Below are 16,622 nucleotides of genomic sequence, written 5' to 3'. Positions count from 1 at the left end.
CAAAACCAAAAAAGGATTAAAAGTTAAAAAATAAAGTATAATTATTGGAAATAAGTATTGAAAGGATCAAAACATTTATCAAAATCAAATTACCTCAGCCAAGGATATTTAGCAAGCTATTAACTAATACTTAAATCAGTATACAAAAGTCACATAAAAAGAAACTTAAATTTAAAAATGATCAAAATAAAATGTTGACTCCATTGGGATTTTACACTTACCTGGAAGCCACTCTAGACTCCTTCCCTTTCCTTATAATATCTCATCTGTCACCAAGTCCAGTGGATTATCCCTGCTTAACCTCTCCAGTAACCAGTTTTCCTCTCCATGCTTTTTGCTACTACCCTCATTTAGACCCTCCCGTGGATTACTGCAATAGGTTTTTTTTTTCATTTTCTTCATATTTAATGGAATGTAAAGTAATTTTAATATATCTAGTATAATTCTCCTAGATGTGGCAACAAATTTTTAATGTTAATATACCTTGAGTTTTTTTCTCATCATTATTTCTCTAATTTATTTATTTATTTTATAATTTTTATTGGAGTATAGTTGATTTACAATGTTGTGTTAGTTTCAAGTGTACAGCAAAGTGAATCAGCTGTTAGTGGGAATGCAACAAGTTTTATACTCATCTTTCCTTCAGTTCACCCTTCACAATGTTCCCAAAGCATTCTGAAATACAACTTTGTCTTTCCCCTGATTAAAACTTTCCAAAAGTACTTATATGTAAAGTCTTGACTTCTTAAAAGGTATTGATTGAGGGGCTTTCGTGATCTGGTCTCTGCCTCCCTCTCTCCAACCCTTCTTATATTCTGTGCTATATCTATGTTTCACTCAGATTCTCTAATCCTCCATTGTTTCATATTTCTAGGTCTTAGTTTTCTGTCTGAAATGTTCTTCCTTCCCCTCTCTTCTTACTTCACAAGATAAATACATTTTCAGTTTTCAAGGCTCAACCTCAAACACAACTTCTTTCTTTGACACCAACAGGTTAAACCAACGACTTTGTGCATCCACTAAATCCTACAGAAAGTTTATCATCACATCTATAATATTGGACAGCTCTTACTTTACCTTTGAGTCTGTATATCAACTCTCCCTCCCCCACTCTACACACTCATTATATTGTGAGCTTCTTAAAGGTGGGGATTATATCTTTATTTACCTTTGTATCTCTATGCCTAGCTTGACACACTGCTCAATACACTTCCGATGAATGAACAAATCTGTCATTCTACCAATAGATTATATACATTTAGGTGGTTTACACACAATTATTTCATAATTAAGAAAACAGTTACATAGTAAGCAATGTTTTCCAAACCCATGAACTATATGAATTAGTAATAAGCCACCTGCTTAAAACAGTCAAGATAAGTCATTCACGAATAGAAATCTGTAAATGGATTTAAGACACGTGCCTTCCTTCCACATTACAGTCATTCTAAGATATCCACACAGAAATAGCTTGCATTCATTTTACATAGGCATCGAGACCATCTCATTTGTAATAAACTGCTTTTCATTAAACATTTTAAGTGACTATCATGAATGGAATATTTATACATTTCATTTAAAAGTTATAAAAAAGCTAAGTTTTATTATTGTTTTTGGAACAGATACCTTGAAACAAAGATACAAGTGTGATCCTTTTTTTCAGTACTATGCATACTTACCAACTGCAGCATACAAGCTGCTGCCAAAATGGCAATAACTCGACTGGGCTTTATTAAGACATCATCTCGATACAATGACCCAAATGCCACCTGCAGTGCTTAAAGCAAAAGTACACAGGTAGAATGAAATAACAATTATAGCTGTAAAAGTATTACAAAAATAACAATGACAGTCTTCATACACTAAGACATATGTCTAAATCTAGTATGTACAGAAAAGGATAAGATTAGTATCATTAATTAAACTATTAGTAATGGTTATGGATTGGATGCTAATTTAATAACAATGTTATACATTTCCATCTGTTCTACCAAATCATGCTGGATTCTTCTACATCTAATCTTGACATTAGTTAGTGGTCAGAATTAAGACACCCTTGGAAAAAGTTTTATAAAGATATCCCTGAGTAAACCAATCATTAAGTACAACTACACAGACCCAATGATAATCTTAACCCTGGTGTTTTCAGTGCTTTACCACTGGGGAGTGTGGAACAGCTCCTGGTCTTATGCATGCCACACTCTCACCCAGCTGCCACAGCTATTTAAGTCTGTCCATCCTTTTCTCTACTGCCATTCTCATGCATGTCCTACATGGTTTGCTTTATAAATATTCTTTTCTGTTTGCCTATGAGGTGAGTACTGGGTACTTCCACTTCAGCTATCAAAGACAGGATCAGGAGCACTAGAGTAGGAGTCAGGAGACCTACAGTCTGATATAGGCTCACTAAACTGCTCTGAGACCTAAAATAAGTCTCTTAAATCCTCTGGACCTCAGCTTCCTCATCTAAGGACCTTACAGCTCTAAAACAATACTGACTACATGATTCATATACTTATTTCCAGAAAAGGTCTTCATATATAGGGAATAATCAATGAATAATGTTTATTGGCTTATTGTTTATTGGTCATACTTCTCCTTCCTTCACTCTACATCCTCTATATCCCAGGCAGACATATTTACAAACATGAAGTAAACAGATTGATAAGGCTGACATGACTAAATAGATTAAAGATACGTAGAACAGAATTGATAAACTATGGAGTAAATTAATATAAAGTTGTCACCTTAGGGTGTTAAATGGAGCTTTTCTCTAGCCAACAAAGTTAGAAGAAAATATTTATTTTCTGTCAAAAGAATACAAAGTTTATGTTTTTATGATTTTTGCATAATAGTAATCATGGTGGCGGTTACCTTCTATATCAATATTCTGGTCTGGAATCTCCAGTTCAATAATATTCATGCTGGACTCCTTCCATGAACCACTGAACATACTAGAAAAGTAGCCAGACTTAAAAACAAAAACAAAAAACACACTTATGCAGTACTTTTTGTGTCTTCCAAATTATTTTCCCATTTCTAACTCTAAGCAACTATTCTATCAAACTAACACATCATATTATTTCAAGAGAAAACAAACTGCCAGATAGGGGAAAAGAAATTAAGATAAGGACACTATTAGGCTTATCAAAATACTTTAGTTATTGAAAACCAAACCAAATTCTCATATTACTATCTGAACTGACTTCCTATGTTACTATTTGAACCAACTAAGCTCTTTACTTAGTTGAAACAATTTCTGAGTATATTACATGAATATGTTTTCCTTTTCAATAGCATTCTAAATTCAAGCTTAGAAATTATATATTTAAGTATCTCTCACAAACATATAACAACACACAACGTGGATACAAAATAATGTACTGAGGAAGATAGAAGAGAAAACTAAAAGCTGTTGAGTCCTTACTGTATCTCAGTGACTATAAAGGGTCCAGACCAGTCCCAAGTCAACACTAACAGGATGATCCCCAAGGAGTTAGGGAAAATCCAAAGTTTAGTTTTATCTTATAAAAAAGTTCCAGAATGAATCTGAATTATTGGAAAAACACCAGAATGGATTAAGTCTTTAGTTACTTTCTAGATAGCACCTCCCATAACTAGAATTACTTTGGAACGGATCAAATACTAACTACTGATTTTTAAAAATTTACTGAGTATGTAGTTTAAGGCACTGTGAATATAGCAGAAAACAAAACAGACGTTTCTGTCCTCAGGGGACTTATAATTTAGCATGTGTCTTGCACTATGATCAATCCAGTTTCTCTTGAGAGGGAAAGCCTTAACAGAGGCATTTTCACCCTTGAATTCACAAAAGTGCTTTCAGAGATCAAAAAGAAAGATATGGACCAGGTCCTCAAGTTAAGACCAGTATTCTGATATAGTCTCTGGGGTATATACTACAAGGCAAAGTAAACTTGTTCAAAAAAATTAAATAAAAAACATGATTAAAGGGTAAGAGAAAAAATTCCTTTCAAATGCTTCTACTGAAAAATCTTATATTATACCGTCTTACCAGTAATTACTGTCATAGCGTGAAGAGGAGAGGGAAAATATAAGCTCCATAGGATAAAAAGTGAATTGTTCACTAGACCAATGACTTGAAAACAGATTTGATGAAAGAATAAATGATTAAAATATCTGAGCCATCAGAGCAACATTTTCTTTTATTCTGAAAGTCCTGAATCTTTAAAATGGTGTGGCTGATAATAATATTTTCACAGAAATCAAACAGGTATATCAGCTAAATGACTTAGTCCATATACTTTTTTGGGTTTGGTTTTGGCATTTTCCAGGAGAGAGGGAAGAGTAAGTGCCAAGAACTTTCCATTTACATTCAATCTTAACTACAAAGCAACATTTCAGCTGAATTTATCCAACTGAAATAATCATATACAAAATAAACAAATTCAGCAATCCTAACTTAAACGTTGAATGGTTTTTCCCTTTTTCCCTTTTTATCAACAGAAGGCACCAAAGTAAGTACCTTATTGGAGTAATGACAAAAAGGCTGGTATAACAATGAAAACTCAAAATCTGTTTTCTAGACCAAACTAAGTTTTCACTAACAATGTTCACCATATCTCTTACAAAACAAGACTTTTCATCAGATAGGACTTAAACAACAAATGTTCATGCGAAAGATTACTGTGAAATGCAATGAGAAAGAACAAGACTTATAAGAGTGTGAGTTGTTTTAAGTGACTACCTTGGTTACTCAAATATATAGAAAAATAAAATACTTACTTGACATAAATATATTTTGTGTAAACTCCACTCTTCTCCTAGAGCACAAATCTTAATGTCACTGTTTTCACCATTTAAAAATAATGTTTGATAAATATATTTGGATGTACTCTTCAATTTTTTCCTGTTAAAAGAAATGCAAATGTTACATATATGTAAAACTGAGTGTTTTACTGATTTTGCCTGTAACTCAAAATACTCCTTTTGCTCAATTTCTATTAAATAGAACCAATTTGTCCACTGTATAAAAAGATAGAGGGATATTATATATTCAAATGTGCTCATGTATGGAAGGGTACATAAGAAACTAATAATAGTGGTTATCTGTGGGGTACTCTATTCCCAAGAGGGGGAATAGTGGATAGATGGGGCAGCGTGGAAGGGAGACCTTTCACTATACAGCTTTTTGCAATTTCTGATTTTTGAACTAAGAGAATTACCTATTCAATAAAGAAAAGTCAACATGGTGATTTCTGCGTATTTCCTTATTTAGTAACCAGCACTATGGATGATGTAATACAGTTGCAATAATACTGCTATGCAACTACAAAATGAAGAACAAAAAAAAAAATTTCACCTACACAAGTAATTTAAAAAATAATTTACATTTAATCTTGTTTTAGTATCGAACTATTCTTAAACTCCTTAAAATGTCTTTTTCCCCACATTGGACAAATGGTTTGCAGCCTTAGACCAAAGGTTTTCAAAATTATGCTCAATGGAGAAGTGTCTTAGGGGCCACCAGGGAGAGCCGAGGTGTGAACTCTGGGCATCCCATCTAACTTCAACCAGAGCAGCATTATATATTATATTTGTAAACATCTTGGATTTGTGCATAAGATTTAATTTAAAGGAAGAATTGTTATTTTTGTTTTAAGTTTGACAATCATTGCTCAAGATGGTTCAGTAGGTAAGTAAAGCCCTAGGCAGAGACTGATCAATATCTTTTATATTCCTGGCCAATCCTGATAGCTTTCCTAGTAAATTTTTTAAATCTTTTTAAAAAATAAAGTAATTGTTTCAGATGGTGTCTTAAATCAGTGTATTGAACACCTCTTCCCAACAGACAGTAAAAAATGCACATGCTTCAGTGCAGACAGACTTGGGTTTGAGTCCCAGCTCTACTACCACAGCTCAGTTACCTTAGATGTGAAAAGAGGATATTACTATCCACTTCATTGGGTTACTGTAAGAAATAAATGAGACAATGTAGTTTCCAGTTCCTGACAGCACTCTCCCCAAATTATATGAAAAGATTAAAAGTACAGAAAGGAATAAACCCACAACAGGAAAAAGGTGAGGGTGGGCTTATCACATGATGAGAGAATTCCATGGATCTGGAAGTTAGAAAATAAACTGGAATGGAAAGGAGCAGTGACAACCACAGCCCAAAATATATCACGGTCTAGGATGGAGGTTGAAGCCCATCTGCCCTTCAGAACCGTGGGGGGTAGGGATGGGGCTGGGAAGATGAGGTCTCAAGGGAAACAGAAGGTAGAAGTGAGGAGTGAGGCAAAAAATGGGGAAACTTGTTCCCCTAATGGCCTCCCCCACTCTCTATGAACACAGAGTACAGATAACTTATACAAAGAGATTCCAAGGTTTTTCTAGAAAGAAACAAAACAAATCTATCAGGAAGATCTAAGACTTTGGTGTAGGTGATGGTGCCCCAGACAAAGCAATCCTCATTCTGGCATTTAAGGAATCTGTAGCCTGTTAGCTCTCAACCTATTCACCCTAAATCATGGTTCCCAAACTGTGTGCCAAAGCACCTGGAGCACCACAGCAAACTCAGGGATGCATGTGGAATATTCCAAAATTAAAGGAAATCACAGCAACATCTTTCAGATACCATGCAATCTACACTATTAAGTTGTTTGGACCTAACTATGAGATATTTCTTTAGCAACAGAGGTGCCATGAAAAAAATTACTGAGACACTAAGGGCACTGTGAACCAATAAGGCTTGGGAATCTCTGCTCTAAAACAAAGCATGTCCCACCCATATCCAACTTAGCAGTCAGTCTTTCTACTCAAAGGGAAGGCCCGGCAGAAACAGATCTATTTACTCAAAACACACACACACACACACACACACACACACACACACACACACACCAGTGACTCATTCTGAAGCAGACAACCAAGGATCTCTCAACATGAGGAAATTAACAGCATTAAAGACTATTTTAAAAAAGAGAAAAACTGGCATCAGTGGAAACATATAATTTAGGGAAAATAGAATTAAAAAAAAAAACTCTAACAATCTAATTATAACTAGTACATCTAGAGAGTTAAGATTACTACATTTATAAAATAATAGGATGCTAAGCTAAAGTATTACTCAGAACAAGAGGGGAAAAAAAAAGAGATCTTCCGGACCAAAACCACAGTTGCTGAAATTCAAAAAAAAAAAAAAAAAGGGAAAGTTAAGGAAATTTCCCAGAACACAAAGCAAAAAAGACCTAGAAAAGAAAAAAAGAAAAGAGAAAAGAGGTACAACCCAAGAAATCCAAAATCCAGTTAAGAGGGGTCCAAGAAAGAGAAAACAAAGATAACAGGAGAAAGAGAATTACAGAAGAAAGTTTCCCCAAACTAGTATCCAGATTGTAAGGATCCACCAACTACCAAGACCATTAAAAGACCTACAGTTAAGCGCCTTCTAGTTAAATTCCAAAATACCAAAGAAAAAATTCCAAAAGTTCCAGAGAGAAAAAAAGTCACCTAAAAAGAAAAGAGAATTAGACCAGCATCACATTTTCTCATCAGTATGGTAGGCTAGAAGACAATGAATTAATACCATCAAAGATATCAAAAGTTATTTTAGATTTCTACACCCAGTCAAAAGATGACTAAAGTGAGAGACTAAATTTACAACTAGATAAGCACAAATTACCTTCTTTTGCACCTTTCTTAGGAAAATATTTGAGGATGTAGTTCCCTCAAATGAGTTCAGAAACAAAAAGACACAGGCTACAGAAAACTGTGGATCCAATCCAGAGACAGAGTCAAAGTAAGTCCCAGGATAAGTGTAGACCTAGAGAGCAATGGATCCAGATTGGAACAAGAGGATGGAGGGACCCAGGAGGGAGGTCTTGGGTTTAGAGAAGAAGGACTCCATACAAGTGTATTAGGAAAGAGAAAAATCTGAAGGTATGATGAAGGAATATTATTATTTTGTCAATGGCGGGGGTGGGAGGGAAGGCAGTCAGAAAGTCTAAGAAAATAAAAAAGCAATACAAAAAAGAGTATTGTTCTAATAAGCTACAAATGAAAATAGGGCCCAACTTGATGGAATGTAAAAAAAAAAAATTCCATTTAATTATGAGGTTAGAAAATTTCTCCCAAGAGAAAAACAAGGGGTTGTGACATTGGACCCAAGAAGTATGATTTATAATCCTAGCACACTACTTAACTCTGCAGTGAACAATATTGACATAGCTATAACAACAACTAACTGTTTACTAGATTTCAATTTTTAGAGACAACCTATGGACGAAAAACTAAAGATCTGTTTGCAGAACAGTTGAGTTTTAAGTCTTGTTAACGTAAAAGTAAAACATGCACTTGACAAAAGGTATAAGGTAGAAGGTGGGCCTGGAGGCCAAGGCTTTTCATGGAGTTGTTAGTTGAGGTGGAAGTGCACGTGAGCCAACCTCAGGAAGCATATTAGTGCCAACATACAAGATTTTCTTACACCCTTCATCCATGCTGAGCTGAATAAACTAGGTATCTTGTACTGATACAACACATACTAGATAGACTCTGACATGCATTTTCTAACAAAAATTTGCTTTAGAGGCTTTCCATTCCACTCCACTCACGTAGTTCAGGGGTTGGCAAACTTTTTCTGTAAAGGTCCAGACAGTTAATATTTTCAGCTTCGTGGACCAGACAGCCTCCAAGCTAGTTTTGTTGGCACACCAGCGAGCAGTTTCTTGCTTGCCAGTCTCGGCCTTCCACATCTTAGCAAACTCCTCTACCATCTAGTGGGCCACAACTCCTCCAACATCTGAATCTCAGCTTGGGAAAGGTGGTCCTAGCCCAAATTTGTTCCTTCCTTGGGTATTCTGTCTCAGTCCTAGAAGTAGTGACAGCTCCCTATGTCCTCTATTCCTGTATTTTTTAGAGATCTCTTTACCTTAGTAACTTACCTTTAGTAGTTAATCGCTTGTTACTTCCTAATAATGGTTATATTAAACTTTCCCTGTTCAAATTAGTGTGTGATTTCTTTCAAATGGACCCTGACATATATATTTCTATAGTGACACTGAATGCAAATGGTCTAAATACTAATTAAAAGACAGAGATTATCCTATTGGATTTTTAAAAAATCAAGACCCCACTAAATGCTGTCTACAAGATACTTAAAGACACAGGTTTAAAGGGAAAGAGTGGAAAAAGATGTAACATTTAAACACTTATCAAAAGAAAGTGGCAGTGGCTATATTATCAAGAATGTAAGTGTCTTTACATTTTGTAAAGATAAGGGGAGCCAATTCATCAAGGAGGCCTAATATTTACTGAGTGCTTCCGTACCTGGCACTGTGCATCGCATACATTCTAATATTTGTCAAGTCCTATAAGGCAAGTATTAATATCTCCATTTTACATATGAGGAAATAAGGCTATTAAGTGCAAAGTACAGACTAGAACTCAGAATCTGAGCTCTTAAAATACTAATTCTCCAAAAAGGTAACTGAACAGTTTGGAAGTGGGGGTCCATTTTTGTAAATATAAACATTCATACATAAAACTGTATGAAAGGATTTATAAATCAAACTACTAACAGAGATTGTTTATGATACTCTTATTTGACAATACATATGTAACACGTGTAGCATAAAATTTTAGAATCTTTCAAAGTTTCGCTTAAAAAATTACATCTATATGACCCACTGATGGCCTTTAAAAAAAGAGCAACCAGATATTTTTATGTGAAAATTTATTCCATTTATAAACTACATTTTAGTTCACAAGTAAATATTCCGTTTTTCACCTCTTCTAAAAAAGGTTAAGCAAGCTGCCTTATATATCCACGGTCAACGACTTCGAGTACTAGAGACGTTGAAAGACTCGGTTCCTAGTGAGGAACAAATGTACACACTACTGATAAATTTCACCTGTACAGCGAGAGCTCCTGTTTGTAATCATTTCCCTTCCACTGTGGGACGACAACAGGGGTGCCCACTTCAGAGCCTAAATTTACATGTCTTGGACCATAGAAGGCAGCCGGATGCAAAACAACTTATTCTACTGCCACCCACTCAGAGAGAACCAAGGTGTATTACGAAGGGCCAGCCGGCCGGCCCTGTCTAAGGTTTAATGAGGCGCAAGCTCTAGTTTGGCGTTTCTCAGTCTCGTCTTGGGGCTGTAGCACCACCCTGGCGGCGTCTGTGGTTTACAAACCAGAATACCGGGCGTCTCCCCAGGTGCTCCCCATCCGCCCTGCCTCGGACCGGCTTCCAGGTCTACCCCGTCAAGGGCACGTCCGCTCTTCACAGGCTGGGGAGCGCCGCAGCCCCTGAAGCCCCCCGGGCACCGGGCTCGTCCCCAGGCCGAGCCGCCGGAGCCGCCCAACAGGTGCGGGCGCGTCCCCCCACGTACCTTCGAGGGGTGTTGAGGAGTCGCTGCTGCTCGTCCCCTTCCTCCTCATCCTCGTCTGTCTCGGAATCGGGGTGACAGTAGCAGAAGGCCCCGCTGCTCCGCTTGCGCTTGCGGCTGCCTGGACAGTAACAGAAGCCGTGGGCGGCCGCGTCGCCACCACTCTCCGGCCTCCAGGCCGAGCCTCCAGCCCCAGAACCCGGCTCCTGCTGGGCTCGGGCTCGCCCCGGGTGGCGCAGCACTCGGCTGCTCAGCGAGCCCATGGGTCACGGCTCGCCGAGACTTCAGGGAGCGCACCTCAGGGAGCCCAACGAAAACGGTCTCCCGCCATGGCCCGGCCACCCCCGCCGGCCTCCACGTAGCCCGTGTGTCTACACCGCCACCTTCTCACGGGCAGCCCCGACCGTTGTGTTCGACGCTACCGCCTCCATCCTCCGCCACGCCCGCCGCGTCTGGCCGCGCAACGCGCGCGGACCTCAGGACCTTACCCCCTGACTTTCGCAATAAAGCGCGGACCGTAGGGCGCATGCGCACGGCGAGCCTCCGGAAGGGGCGGGGGAAGGCGCGTGTACGTCACGGGTGGAGCCTGCGCAGAATGAGATGAGGGCGGGAGCGGGGACGTGCGTGTGCAGATTGGCGCTTTCTGCTGTGAGGTCGGCTGGGCCCACCTGCAATACTGAATTGGGGGCGGGCTAGCTTTTAGAATTACTTTATACACCCCTTTGTGTTAGCAAGATCAGCAATTCCACCTCGTTTGTTCTTTCTGCGAAGGTTCCTTAAGCTCCAGATGTCTGCCGGGCCCTGTGTTAGGCAAGGGGCAAAAAAGACAGAGCTGTTTGGGGTCATCTTTGGAGGAGTTCACCGTGTGCTAGGGTCACGCCCTGCGCGGGCTTTCCAACAGAGGAGGACCTAGAATGTGAAGCTTTGCTAGGCCCTCGGGTTTCTTAAGCAGCACCTCTCCGCTGCCCTTAACTGATTATGGCAACCGTTCCATGCGCTCTTTTCCTTCCCTCCCAGCGGCAGTGGGGTGTCTGAATAGGGTCTGAACCGGGACTGTCAGGTTTTAAAGTGCCTTCTGGAGACCCAAGCAAAATTTACAGGTGTCTGAGAAGAAATAATAGGTGTATACCTGGAGTTTGCAGCCATTGCTATGGACCCTGGACAGTCAGCTTTCACTCCCTGATTCCCTTCGGCTACTTTTTTTTTTTTTTTTTAGCATTTTTATTGGAGTGTAATTGTTTTACAACGTTGTGTTAGTTTCTGCTGTATAACAAAGTGAATCAGCTATATGTATACATATATCCCCATATCCCCCCCCCTCTTGCGTCTCCCTCCCACCCTCCCTATCCCACCCCTCTAGGTGGTCACAAAGCACCGAGCTGATCTCCCTGGGTGATGCAGCTGCTTCCCACTAGCTATCTATTTTACTTTTGATAGTGTATATATGTCAATGCTAGTCTCTCACTTGGTCCCAGCTTACCCTTCCCCCCCTCCCTGTGTCCTCAAGTCCATTCTCTACATCTGCGTCTTTATTCCTGTCCTGCCCCTAGGTTCATCACCCTTCGGCTACTTTCTAAATAAAATGTTTATAATGAAATACCATAAATGAAATATTTATAATGAATTACTCAAATAGAGTAATATGATAAATATCACCACAAGTATAACTTAAATTTTAATAAAAACTTCAATGTATTATACTTGTTTTGATTAATTCTTTTAAGTAGAACGATACAGATAGGCAGAAGCTCCCTCTCCATCTCAGTCTGTTTCTCTCCCTCCACTCTAGTGACCACTATCCTCAGAATGGTGTATATCATTATTCCCATGCACGTTCTTATACGTGTACCCATAGCAATATGTTTTCTTTTGCACGTTTAGACATGTAAATTAAATGGAATCATTCATACCTATCATTTTGCACCTTTCTTCTCTCTCAAAATTATACTTTTGAGACTTATTCAATTAACAAATCTATAGTTAATTTTCACTGCTCTTGTGTGACACCCAAAATTTATCCTTTCCCTCACTGAGGGAGTTAGGTTGTTTCTACTTTACTGCTCTTATAGGGCAGCATTGAACACCATGTGCAAGAGAGTCACCAAATAGGATCCCCAGAAGTGAATTTGCTGGGAACTTTTCAACTTTATTATCGTTGCCAAATTGCTCTCTTGAAATGACTGCACCAGTTTATACTCCCATCAGCGGTATATGTGATTTGGGCATCCCAGTTTACTCTGAGAAGTCTGAACTGAGAGAGGCTGGCTGAGGCAGCTTGGTGGAGGTAGGGGGTAGGGGAGGAGCAGAAAATGATTGCTGCTAGGGGATCAGCCTGCATGCCCAGAATTTGTCAGCACAAAGGATACGCATGGAACAAATGTGGGCCACTATAAGACAGCCAGCATGGAATCATCTTAGATCCTGTCTAAAAGGCCTGGGTGGAAAGACAAACAGACTTCAGCACAAAGAGCCTGAATTCCTAGGGGCTGAAAAAGGAGAACTGCATTTGCTTTGCCAAAGGAACTAAAGATGAGTATTTTACTGGTGATGGAGTTGTAAAGGAACTCAGGAGAATGCCAACAAGAATCAGCTTTAAACATCTGACAGAACTAAAAAACAAAAAACATCTGACAGGCTCACACAGCATTGATCATCTACCACCACAGCACTAACAGGTAAGAACTTTCCTGCTCCCATGTACTCTCCTCCCTTCTGCTAGGTTGGGGAGGGGAAGGTAGGGTCTAGAAGGAAGACTAGGTGAAGAAAGAAAAGAAGCCCACCGTATCACCCTCCCCAAGCTCCAGCTTCCTGCTGGCAATAAGCCAGATCTGAATGAGGGGAGAAGCCTCAACTGTAAATGAAGTTTGGAATTTTGACGGAAAACATTAATTGCTGAAATGACATGGTTCTATGGTAGGACTTTTTAAAGCCTAAGAATGGCCAGAAAAGTCATGACCCTATCCTCTATCTGAATTTTCATCTAAAGACAGGAGAAGAACTGGACCCAATGAATAAATGTAAATAGACAGTGGGAGAAAAAAAACAAAGTTGCTTCCTAGTTATATTACAAAGTCATGCTTGTTCAATACAGCAGTCATTCCTCCAGGGTGGCTTTAACCTACTCTCTAGAAAACTTCCCATCAACATATGCAATTTGTTTTAAAATTTTGGCTAAGCCATATATAATTTAAAGATAACCCCCCCCCCAAATTTGTAATGCTTCCAAAGCCAAATAACGTTAATTTGGAAATTCCATACTCTTCTGGGTAGGTATTGAAGCAGCAGTACTATTTCCTATAATTAACTGGAATGACTAAGTATTCATGTAAATAGCTTTCAGCAGTAGTCAAGCACTTGTAATAGGCAAGTAGAAACAAATCCTTACATTTCACCCATCAAAATACAACAAATAACTATAGAATGAGAAAAGAAGACAAATATTCTTATTTAATATGAATGTTCTACTTAGAACCGAGAGCATCACTCATTTCCAGAGATAACTTAAATATACTATTTTATATCATTAAGTAGTGTTTGGTATATATGAACATTAGTTTTACAGCAGTAGAGGTACATAAGATTAAATATGTTATTTTTCCTAATGTTGTACTTTCTAATAGAAATTGAGTAACACAAATCCTTCAAAAATATCTCCTTTCAGAGTCCAGGATGAAAAAACTCACAAGCAGAAAAGTCAGTCAGAGATAGCATACACCTCATTTGAAAGGCACCGTGTTTTATTGAAATTATTTTTCCATGTTGTATACAAACTGAACTTTTAAATTAAATCCAAGTACACCTTTACAGTAATTCTAGAGTTGAAAGGCACAGTGCAAGTATAAATTACTACAAATCAACAAAATTGAAAATGATTTTAAAAATTTTGGGCACAAACATTTTTCTTTAAGTAAAAGTAAATTCAGAGCACTACACCATCACCAGAATACGCAGTTTGACACAATTCTTTCACATTCATCTTCAAGCTCGATCAATACCATTATTATTATTTTATTATATTGTTATTATTATTATTAACCATAATATTGTGGAATGTTCAGCATTTATGTTTGGTAACCAGACATATATGATCTGTATAACCACACTTAGAATTGAATTCGTTCAGAAGAGTTGGTGAGTTTGGTATACTTTAACCTGGAGAGACTAAGAGATGGTAACATAAGATGTGATGGAGGAAGTCTCTAATGCCAAACTTAGTAAAGATCAACTAACACTTTAGAGAAAAACCTAAACAAAGGAGATCTGTGGATGCTTTCAAACTATGACATGTAAAATAGCAAATTGGATGTTCTTACTAACTAGAGGCTCGCAATTTCAAATCAAGAAATTACTAGCCACTCTAAAAATAGAATTAGGGAAGAAAAGTGATTTTAGAACAGTCTTCCAGTCTTCCATTTCAACAGTTTTCACCAAAAAGAAAATACGAAATAATTTAATATATTCCAATTTCTGTGAAACACAAACAGGGAAGAAATCTGTTGAAAACATGGAGCACATTCTTATTTCTAATTTACAATCTCCTTTTAGGTTTTACAAGCTTTGAAAAGCAAGTACAGCTTTAAAGCATCACAGTGAGTAATTATAGGTGAATAATAATACAGTCTATATCTTAGGAGGCATCTGTAGGCATTTTAATTGGAAATAACCATTCTGAAATAATGCTAATAGCAGTGTAGAAAAATGAAGTTAAAAAAAATTCGAAGTGTAGGGAATCCTCCTATCCTCTCTGGATTTTATTTTAATCATCTCCTCCACAGAGAATGAGCAGTACCTTCCTGTAGTCTCCAGAAGTATCACCCTGGGGACAAGGAAAGCAGAGTTACAGTCAGATAAATGGGTTTTAAAATAGAATACACAGCTCAAAGTCATCTAGGTTAACTTTTTCAGTCTTGCCGGGATCTTTCTTGGAGACTTTTTTTTTTTTAAAATGACATTTGTTATTTTTTATTATAAAAAGAACACCTGTTCAATGTAGAAAATAGACATAAAAGAATATAAAAACATCATCTATAATTCTAACATCTAGAGATTACTCTGTCTAACATTTTGGTTTTTGCATATCCTTCCAGACTTTTTTCTATGGATATAGATTCCTACGTGATGAGGTTGTAGTATTCTTCCATATTCTACTTTTTTACTTACTATAGCCTATTTCCCTATTTTAGTTTATTAAATACTCTTCCACAACATCATTCCTTAATGGTTACAGACTATTCCATTGTACATAGGTAAAATAATTTATTTGATCACCCCCCATTGGATATTTATGTTTTTTCCAATTTTTCACTATTATAAACACTGCTGCAATAAACATACTATAAATTTTTGTGCATTTTTTAAATGATGTATTCAGGATAAATTTTCATAAAATGGGAATTACCAGATTAATGATCATGTATTTTCTTTTAATATGGGTTGCAAAATAGCCTTCCAGAAAGGTGCTATAATTTTTACATAGAATTTTTCATGGCCTAAATAATAGATCAATTTTTGCTAGTGCTTCATGGGCACTAGAAAAGATGGGATGGGATTCAAAGTTTAATGTATATCTATTAAAATCAATCTTAATACACCCTTGTTTATACTTTGTCTCATTGATCTGCCAAAAGAGAAGGATGTGTTAAAGTCTATCTAGCATAGTATTTCCATCAGTGTCTTCTTTTGGAGCCTCAAGTTTCTTATTTATATATTTGAATGCAATACTATTTGGCAACTAAAGCTTTATGGTAATTTAATCTTTGTTGTAAATTGTTGCTTTTATCAATATAAAGTGATTTATTACTTTGTCCTATTTAATGCTTTTTCCCCTTAAATTCTTCTTTTTACTTATAGTATAATCCCTGCTTTCCTTTTGTCAAATGTTCTTTTCCCTGGCCTTTTTTTTTTTTTAAAGCTTCTTACATATCACTGTATTTCAATTGTTCCTTATAAACAGCATGGAGTAGGATTTTATATTTTTACCTAACCTGAGAGTTTATTTAGTATTATAACTTACATTTTTAATCTTACTTCTGTCTTTTTTCTATTATTTACATATTTTCTATTCTGTTTCTTTTGACAGTTTTTATTGAATGGGCAATGTATTCTTTATTTTTAATTTTTTCCAGTGTTGTGTGAGTGTGTGTATACACATATTAACATATTTATATATACACAAACATATAATGTAAATGTATTTATTGTGCTGTTTCCCCTAGTCAATCAGTATTTTTTTTTTTTTTTTTTTTTTTTTTTTG

The 16,622-nt window shown here is 37.2% G+C and overlaps 2 protein-coding genes across 3 annotated transcripts in view; both read right to left on the bottom strand.

Annotated features, from left to right (window-relative positions):
- Positions 1-10,878, bottom strand: part of GMCL1 (germ cell-less 1, spermatogenesis associated) — a 47,390-nt gene extending 36,512 nt beyond the window's left edge. Inside the window, exons 1-4 of one of the 2 annotated variants that reach the window (XM_007113456.4) lie at positions 10,372-10,877; positions 4,765-4,888; positions 2,875-2,971; positions 1,680-1,777 (exon numbers count right to left, since the gene is read on the bottom strand). In XM_007113456.4, coding sequence (XP_007113518.2) covers positions 1,680-1,777; positions 2,875-2,971; positions 4,765-4,888; positions 10,372-10,631 — 579 coding nt within the window. In that variant the 5' untranslated portion in view covers positions 10,632-10,877. Of the gene's footprint in view, positions 1-1,679; positions 1,778-2,874; positions 2,972-4,764; positions 4,889-10,371 lie in introns of both variants that reach the window. The other variant, XM_028496767.2, reaches the window with a different exon arrangement.
- A 3,209-nt stretch (positions 10,879-14,087) lies between these two features.
- ANXA4 (annexin A4) overlaps positions 14,088-16,622 on the bottom strand; it is a 78,980-nt gene continuing 76,445 nt past the window's right edge. Inside the window, exon 13 of the mRNA XM_024133523.3 lies at positions 14,088-15,184. Within this exon, the coding sequence (XP_023989291.1) occupies positions 15,125-15,184 (60 nt within the window). The 3' untranslated portion in view covers positions 14,088-15,124. The remainder of the gene's footprint in view (positions 15,185-16,622) is intronic.

Source organism: Physeter macrocephalus, chromosome 12 (genome assembly GCF_002837175.3).
Source record: "Physeter macrocephalus isolate SW-GA chromosome 12, ASM283717v5, whole genome shotgun sequence".
NCBI classification, from domain to species: Eukaryota; Metazoa; Chordata; class Mammalia; order Artiodactyla; family Physeteridae; genus Physeter; species Physeter macrocephalus.
This window is presented reverse-complemented; position numbering and strand designations above follow the sequence as displayed.